At 51.7% G+C, this 9,320-nt stretch overlaps 1 protein-coding gene across 1 annotated transcript in view; it reads right to left on the bottom strand.

Moving 5' to 3' along the window:
- Aacs (acetoacetyl-CoA synthetase) overlaps positions 1-8,676 on the bottom strand; it is a 42,269-nt gene extending 33,593 nt beyond the window's left edge. Inside the window, exons 1-2 of the mRNA XM_028765949.1 lie at positions 8,468-8,676; positions 1,283-1,386 (exon numbers count right to left, since the gene is read on the bottom strand). Of these exons, the coding sequence (XP_028621782.1) occupies positions 1,283-1,386; positions 8,468-8,600 (237 nt within the window). The 5' untranslated portion in view covers positions 8,601-8,676. The remainder of the gene's footprint in view (positions 1-1,282; positions 1,387-8,467) is intronic.
- Between the last annotated feature and the right edge of the window lie 644 nt (positions 8,677-9,320).

Genomic DNA, 9,320 nt, shown 5'->3' on the forward strand with positions numbered 1-9,320 from the left:
AATCCCAGCACTTGGGAGGCAGAGGCAGGTGGATCTCTGAGTTTAAGGCCAGCCTGGTCTACAGACTGAGTTCTGGAACAGCCAGAGCTACACAGAGAAACTCTGTCTCAGGGGTGGGGGTGGGGGGGGGCACTGGGGGAGGAGGGGAGTGATACAATGTCTGAAACCAGAACTAGGATGTAGCCCCGCAGCAGAGGACCTGCTCAGCATCCCAGAGACCCCCGAGTCATCCCCAGCACAAAAGTAAAAGAAGAAAAGAAAATCTGTCAGAGGGCCTTGTCACACAGACATGCCAAAAACAGAAGGCAAACCTGGGGCCCTGCCCCCCCCCGGCCCCCCCCCACAACCCCCCCTACACACAAAAAACCCACAATTCTGTGGGAAAATGACTCCGCCTTTCCTGTGGTGCGGAGACCTTAGTATCTGTCTCTGAGAGTGCTGGCATATCAGCCTTACAGGAGGCTTTGCCTAAACCAACAGTGAAATGTGCTTCAGACATGGGGCTCTTCCCAGACACCATTTTCCTGACCATCGAAAGGAGCTGAGCGCTCTCTGAAAAGTCTCCTCAGAGACCACAATGACATGGACATGCTTGCTTAGACCTCAGACTGCACTCTTCAAAGCCACGCCCACACTACGTCTCACGCCAGTGTAACGTGAGGAGGAAGGTGTTTGGGGTTATCTGAGACAGGGTCTTCTACACACATAGCCCAGGCTGGCTCCAAGCTTGCAATCCTACTGCTTCCGTCTCCTATGTGCTATTTTTAATTTTTCTTATTTGATAGTCTGTAGGGGTGTTTGGCTTGCGTGAACGTCTGTGCACCGTATGTGTAATGTACCTGTGGAAAACAGAAGAGGACATTGGATCCCCTGCAACTGGAGTTACAGATTGTTATGAGCTACCGTGTGGGTGCTGGGAATTGAACCCGGATCCCCTGAAAGGGCAGCCAATACTCTTAACGTCTGAGCCACCTCTCCAGCCACCACCCTATTTCATTTTCAAAGTGTTCATGTATGCATGTCCGTGTGTAAGAGGTGTGGCATGTACCACAGCACATGTGAGAAGGTCGGAGGACAATCTGCAGGAGTCCGTACTCGCTCTACCATGTGGGTCCCAGGGATCGAACTCAGGTCATCGGGCTTGGCAGCAATCGCCTTTACCCACTGAGCCATGTTGCTGGTCCACACGTGGGATTAGCAGGCATGACTCCGTGTTCCTTAAGCAACATGTCACTTGGAAACAACCATGAAAGGAGACACGTGTGTGGCCAGGCTCACTTACCTCATCATACATGCGAGAGTAGACGATCCCGCTGAACTTCCAGAACTCAGCCCAGAAGTCCGAATACGAGCGGACGGACCAGTGGTACAAATCATTGTAACTCCCTACAAAAACAACCAAATCAGCAACTCGTCAGCCTAGCCTCAAACACTGGCCCCTCGGTGGGAAGCCACAGGCCTAAGGACCTCACATGCCAGGGACTCAGTAACTCTGATGTCCCTGAATGACTGGCAAGAGCTAAACCTCATGGCACAAACCCTCCACCCACAGTCCCCAAGAAAACACAGTGAGATGGGGTGTGTGTGTGTGTGTGTGTGTGTGTGTGTGTGTGTTTTCGACAGCCCAGGGTGCCTTCAAACTCTTGGTCTTCCTGTTCCAGCCCTCTGGGATTACAAGAGTGTGCTACCACACCCAGCTGAGTATCTTCGTGTGTGTGTATGTGTGTGTGTGTGTGTGTGTGTTTACATGTGGAGATCACAAGTCAACCTCAAGGGCTTGTCCTCAGTCACCATCCATTTATCTGTCTGGTTTTTTTTTTTTTAGAGATCTGTTTATGTGTATGGGTGTTCTGCTTGGACGGGTATCTGTGTATCACCTGTATGCCTGGTACCCATGGAGGTCAGAAGAGGGAGTCTGGTTCCATGGAACTGGAGTGACAGATAATTCTCAGCCCCCCTGCCGGTGCTAGGAACTGAATCCACATTCTCTGCAAGGACAGCACGGACTCTTACCCATGGGGTGATTTTTCCAGACCCGAGCTTATTTTTTCTTGAGACAGGGTCTCTTACTGAGGACCTGGAGCTGGCTAAGCAGGTTAGACTGGCTGGCTAGTTAGTAAGTCCCAGCTATCCGCCTGGGTCCCCCATCCCCCAAAGCAAGGATTACAGGAATACCCAGCTTTATTTTATGTGGGTCTTAGGACCCAATTCAAGTCCTTATGCTTGCAGAGTATACATCTGAGCCATCTCCCTGAAATATATATATGTACATGTACATGTACATGTATATGTTGGGGCGGGGAGCTAGTACACAAACCACTGCACATGTGTGGAGGTCAGAGGATGGTATCCTAGTCTTTCCTTCCACTATGTGAATTCCAGGAATCAAACTCCAGCTGTGTCTCCTGACAGTAGGGCCTTCCCTCCTAAGCTATCTCTCTAACTACTCCGAAAATTCATTTGTCCTCCCCCCCCTCGTGTGTGTGTGTTTTTGTGCACGTGCATGCATGTACATCTTCTATCTCTCTGTCTCACTTTTTGAGATACAGTCTCACTAAGTAGCTCTGGCTGGCCTCAAACTCACTGTCTAGACCTCATAGGAGATCTCACCGTCTCTGACTCCCAAGTGCTGAGATTAAACATATGTCCCACCACACCAGGCTGTCTCCAGGTTTTCTTTTTTTTTTTTTTTTTTTTTAAAGATTTATTTATTTATTATATGTAAGTACACTGTCGCTGTCTTCAGACACCCATATGAGGGCATCAGATCTCATTGCAGATGGTTGTGAGCCACCATGTGGTTGCTGGGATTTGAACTCATGACCTCTAGAAGAGCAGTCAGTGCTCTTAACCGCTGAGCCATCTCACCAGCCCGTCTCCAGGTTTTCTTAACAGGATATATGTTCACTGAAAAATGTCACACGGGCCTGGTTTGGGGGCAAGAATTCCAGCTCCCCCAGAGGCTGAGGCTGGGAGATCAGAAGTTCAAGGCCAGCCTGGGCGACTTGACTTGAGACCCCGTTGCCAAATCAGGAGTAAAGAGAAGACCCGGGATGCCGCCCGGTGGTAGAGGACTTGCCTAGCATTCACAAGGCCCTAGGTTCCATCCTCAGGATCACAGAGGAGAGAAAAAACATCAAATGGCAAAGTCTCCTTAGCCATGGGGCTGAGACAGATGAGCACTGCTGGGGAAGAGAAGCTTCAAAACAAACGGAGCCTGGTTTAGCCATTCTGGGAGTTTTCTAGATTCACTGATGATATCCTACTCTCATGCAGATCAGTCCCCAGAGGCTCAGGAGAAGCCACCGGTTCTGTCAAGCAAGGGCAGGGCACCACTGGAATCTAGAACTCACTCTCTCAGACTCCTGCCTCAGGGGATTGGGGTAGGAGGACTGGTCTGAAACAAGCTATATTCTCAACAGGACAAGAGTAGTAACCTAAGTGTGTGGAAGAAACCCAACCAAACTATGGGAAAGAACACTCATCATCAACACACGTGTGTGAACTCAATGCTTTCAGAGAACCTGGCAAGACAGACAGGTCTGGGGGCCAGAGGGAGAACGCAGCAGGCCCTGGTGTGCTGCAAGATAGTCGAAGATATCCCCTTCTGCAGATCCTGCCCAGCTAAATTAAAAGCTGGGTGTGGGAGCTGGGGTAGCAGCTCAGAGGTTAAGGCGCTTAGCTTAGTGCCCAAGAGCCCAGAGCTGGGGGAGGGGGAGGGCAGGGAGTACACAGGCTTCAAGGAAAGCACAGTGTCTGGAGACACAGAGCCAGCCAGCCAGCTCACAGGCGGGAAAGCCACAGCAGGGCCACACATGAGACTCTCCGGTTCTGGGCTCCAAGAAAGGATCTGGGTGCTAGCATTAAGATCTCAACCCTCCCCAGGCCCCAGGCAAAAGGTCTACAAAGCAGATCTAGCATGCAGGGAAATGACAGGGTCCGGGAGTTTGTAACACCTGAGGCTCAATGACTTTGCTGGAGACCTCAGACAGGCCACTCTGCCACTCCAGGACAGTTTCCCTCCTGGGTCACCTCCAACTGTTGTCAAGCGGTTATAGGTGCTCCAACACCAGTAGAAGAATTCACTCAGGCTCCAAATCAGGCACCCACTCTGCCACTTCTGAGCAAATGGCCAGGGGCAAGCAGCCCTACCTCTCTACAGTGTGTGGCGTTCTTGTCTGAAGAAATGGAGGATGTAGTGAAAACCAATAGGACCCACTGCTTAAGAGCCATAACAGAGGCCGGAGGATGGCTCAGCAGTTAAAAATTCATAGAGCTATTACTGAGAACCCAAGTTTGGTTCTCAGCACCCAGGCCAGACAGCTCACCACTGCATTAACTCCAGTTCCAGAACTTTCCACGCTCTCGACTGATTTCTGTGAGCAACAGCACTCATGGGCATAACCTCACACAGCCATACGAATACACGTAATTAGAAATAAAAATACTTCAGGTGGTGCCGGCAGCAGCGCAGTGGCGCACGTCTTTGATCCCAGCACTCGGGAGGCAGATCTCTCTGAGTTCAAGGCTACCCTGATCTACAGAGCAAGTTTCAGGACAGCCAGAGCTGATGGTGCTTATCCTGGGGCCACTGTCAAGACCTAAGAACTGCCCAAAACAGTTCCCTGCAGAGTAAAGGTACCCAAAAACATCTGTCATTAATGTCACCCCTCCATTTGCATGAAGATCACACATGGCACCCGGGTGGTATATACTGAACTCATCCACATATGGCCAGCCAGCAAGAGGGTTAATATGCAGAAGTGTGTGGCACTTTACTTGAGGCAGACGTAGGGCAACACAAGGCTTGGGCAGTTCTACTGGTGAGACAGCTTCCCGAACCTGTGGGAACCAACACTAGCCAAACAGGCCCTACAGCTCCTCTCCCTCCCTCCAGCTTAGTCACCTGGGTCCTTGCAAATGGCCAGCTCTGGGTGCAAAAGGTTTCCCAAGCTAATGAGACTAGCTAGATACTAGAACTCTTCTCTGGACCCAAAAGTGAATTTAGGCTGGGCCTGGTGGCTCAGGTCTGTAATCCTAGCTACTCAGGAAGCTGAGGCAGAAAGATCAAAAGAGCCAAGTCCACCTGGTCTTCAGAGCAAGTTCCAAGCCAGCCTCAACAATTTTTAAGACCCTGCCTGGCCAATCACATCTTTAGTCCCAGGGCTCAGGAGGCAGAAGCAGGAGGAACTCTGTGAATTCAAGGCCAGCCTGATCTACAAAGTGAGTTCCAGGATATCCAGGACGACATAGAGAGACCCTGTCTTAAAAAAAAAATTCATTCATATAAATATATATTTTATATATATGTAAATATATATTTTATACACACACACACATATATATATGGGGGGGGGTTGGAGTGTGGCTAACTGATAGAGCCTTGTCTAGCATGTGGGAGATCCTAGGTTCAATCCCTAGGATTTTAAGAGAACAGGAGAGCACTCAGCAACAGCGTCATTGAGGGGTGTGGCCAGGCCCACAAACCTAGGGACCTGATTGATGGTCACATGGATATTGTGTTGTACCTCTGTCACATCATGGGGTGAGCCAAGAATCCTCTCAGGGACTGCAACTGGAGGCTCAGGGGACCAAGGCACATTTGGTTCAGTATGTTTTAACACTCAGCCAAGAGTCTAAACCATGTGCTAGCATTTAGAATCTTAGTTTTAAATGAAAGGGGTGCATGAGTGTGTGTGTGTGTGTGTGTGTGTGTGTGTGTGTGTGTGTGTGTGGTGCATGACTACAATCTCAACACTCAAAAGTGAGAGGCATGAGTTGCTGGAGAGATGGCTCAGCAGTTAAGAGTACTGACTGCTCTTCCAAAGGTCCTAAGTTCAATTCCCAGCAACCACAGGGTGGCTCACAACCATCTGTAATGGGATCCGATGCCCTCTTGTGGTGTGTCTGAAGACAGCGACAGTGTACTCGCCATTTATATAAAATAAATAAAAATCTTTAAAAAAGTATTAAAAAAAAAAAAAGAGAGGCAGGAGGATCATGAGTTCGAGGCCAGCCAAGTGTGGTAGAACATGCCTGATTTTACTCCCAGCACTTGAGAGGCAGAAGCAAGTGGCTCTCTGGGAGCTCGGGGCCAGCCTGGTCTATATAGTAAGTTCAAGGTTAGCCAAGATTACATAGTGAGACCCTGTCTCAAGGGGAAGAAAAAGGAGCTAGGAGTGAGCCATTGTAGGGGGCTCTAACTCTACACAAGAACATTCAGCATCCATGAACCAGGAAGGCAGGAGGAAAGCCCTAAAAACAGCACATGGATACAGGGAGAAAGGACACAATACAGAGGAAAGACAGCATTTAAGGTAGACCTGAAAGATGCTCGAACCTTGGGGCCAGGCAGATGAGGGAAGGAGACTGGGGGAAGGGGAAAGGGAGGGGCCACGCAACCACCATCGGTGACTGCCATGTGAGCGGACTGCACAGATGGCAGGCAGGCTCTGGCTTTCCATAGCCAGCCCCCCACTCCCCCCCTCCCCGGCTTTATTTTTGTAGCCATTCTTCCTGAGACAAGATCTCCCTCTAGAGTCCAGGCTATCCTTGAACTCACAGCAATCCCTCTGCCTCAGTACCTGAGTGTGAGACACTACGGCTGGTAAGCCTCCCCACTTTTAAACACAACATAGTCAACAGAACTTCTAAAGAGCAAGCCAACAGCTAGAGACTAGGAAGGATGGAGATTGAGAATGAGGGGTTACTCAGTAAACCTCTAGCCAGTGACAATGTCCAGCGGTCAATGCTCAGGACTGGGCCTGACACCTAAGGTACACTAGGTCCTCATTAAGCCCATTTTATAGATGAGGAAACCAAAGCCTGAGGCGATTGGAGGACGACTTGTTCCAGATCGCAAAGCAAAGAAGCTTGAAGCAGCCAGGTCCAAGCAGGGTGTCAAGTTACAGCTCTGTACTGTGGCTCTTGCTAAGGAGAAAGCTCTGGACCACTTCAAAGGGCTGCCCTCCCCTCAGTAGAGTGAAGTGCCAGGCCTACCAAGCCCACAGGAGCACCAGATCAGTACTTCATCACTGCTGGCAGAGGAAACAGATGAAGTCCAGGGAGAGAATGGAGGACAGAAAATAGATGCAATCCCGACAAGAATCCAGCTGGGTTAAGGTTCTTCTCCTAGCTCACACCCACGAACTAACCAAGAACAGCCTTGCAAGCCCTGCAAGTGGTCAGGCAAGCATCTGTCTCTAGGTGAGAGGGACAGGAGGGAAGGGGCAGAGCCGTGTCCAGGGGCGAGGGGAAGGACCCTGTGGAAGCTCTGCTTCCATACCCAGGCTCTCCAGCGGCAGTGTGCAGGTGCATAAGCAACATAGGACTGCAGAGAGCCTGGGAGGCCAGCAACGACAAAAAGACCTGCACTTGGAGATTACCCCAGCCAGCAAGGGGGTGCACCGTGCAGAGGGGACGAAAGCAGGCCAGCCAAGTGCTGCTGAGACACTGGGAAGGAGACCAAGAAGACTGGTGCTCAAATAAGAGAAGATTCAGGAAGGAGTCCCTGAGACAGATCCTGGGAGCAAGACAGGCATGGATGCCAACAGAAACAAGGCGGGGGGGGGGGGGTCCCCTGCAGTTAGAGGGGTAAAAGAGGTGAAAATGAAGAAGGCAGCCAAAGTGAGCTGAAAACCCCAGGCAGACACCTGAGACAGGGGCAGAGCAAGTGGAGAGACTAAGCAAGCCCTTTGGATCCCTGGGAAGGGCATATGGAAAAGGGCCTAACCGGAGAAGGCCTCTGCCCCACCCATAAATCACACAGACCAGGGTGGTGGCTGGAAGCAGGATCTGTTCAGGGTTGGGAGTTTAAACGTAAAAGAGGGGCCTACCATAACTTTAAAGGAAGGAGGAGGAACGAACTCTGGCCTTTTCAGGAATCTGAAATTTCACATTGGTCCCTAGCAAAGGTAGATGGAGGGAGCCTGTCACATGAATCCCCCTGAACTCAAAAAGAACTGCAGATAAGGCCAGAAGGAAGCCCCTCACAGGCTGAAAGTCAAGACCCCAGGAGCCACTTCCCAAGCAGGCAAGCCTAGCAAAAGATCCGAGGAACCAGAGGGCGTTTGCGACTTCCAGAGGGTGACTCACCTGCAGAAAGGGGGCCTCTACAGGCAGTGATGCTTCCCCAAACACTGAAGGATACACCATCAGATGACCAGCACCTCCTAGAGGAGGGCCCCGAGCCAGGGGACTCCCCGAACCCAAAGACAGGGACACTGGCCATCCATCCATCGGAGGCCCATGGCAACAACTAGGAGGAACCTCCCTAGAGGGGGTACCCCCAAACCAGGGGGTTCTCCGACCCTAAGACAGGGACACTGGTCGGATATCCATCCATCTAACATAACAGAGGCTTATCTCAAAAGCTAGAAGGGACCTTCCTTGAGCGGTCCTCCCTGGAGGGAACAGCTTCCGGGAAGACCCGTGACGGGAGTGCACTAGCCGCGTGCCCCGCACTCACCAAGCGCCAGGCCGCAGGCGGTACCCACGGCCGCCCGGAAGCGGTCCATCTGCGTGTCCTTCTTGCTGTCAGGCTCCCACATCACCTGGCACTCCATGATCTCCTCGCGCTCGAGCCGCGCCAGCTTGGACATGGTTGCGGAGCTGCGTGGCAGGGGCTGCCGGGCTTTGGCTGCGGAGAGAGCGGAGAGCGCAAGGCGTGGAGCGGCTCAGAGCGGCGCGGACGAACCACAGCGCGAGACTGAGCCAGCGCCGGCGCGGCCTGCGGGACATCCGGCTTGGTCACACCCCCAAGCAGGCTTCGCCACGCCTCCAGAAGGCCACGCCTCCGGAGACCACGCCCTCTTCTGTAACCCTCCGCCGTGCCGCGCCTGCAAATGCTTGCTGCCAAAAAGAATGCTCGCCTGCGCAGGCGCGGTAAGCATGTTCCACACCCTCACTTGTTGCAGAACTTACCGGGTGTTGCCCTCTTTACTTATTGCCTTCATTCATTCATTCGTTCATTCATTCATTCATTCATTTATTCAGAACTAAGTTGCTCCTCCTACAGTCGCTTAGCTGCGGGGGGGGGGGGGGGTGTCTTAGGCAGAAAACGCATGCAGATGTGCAGAAGGAAGACCTCTAAAACGCGTGTCCCAGTCTTGCGCGCGCGCTCACACACAAGGATGCTGTAATAGGGATACGTGGGATATATGATCTAACAAAAGATACTGAGTGGATGAGATCTCAAGTCTATCCTCAGGACCAAAAATAAAAGCGTTAAGCACAGAACATCCTGGGGCAAGGCTGAAACCCAGCATTCTGGAGACTAAAGCAGGAGGATGACGGTAAGTTCCACTCCAGCCTGGACCCCA

Source organism: Grammomys surdaster, unplaced genomic scaffold, assembly GCF_004785775.1.
Source record: "Grammomys surdaster isolate TR1022 unplaced genomic scaffold, NIH_TR_1.0 166, whole genome shotgun sequence".
Lineage (NCBI taxonomy): Eukaryota > Metazoa > Chordata > Mammalia > Rodentia > Muridae > Grammomys > Grammomys surdaster.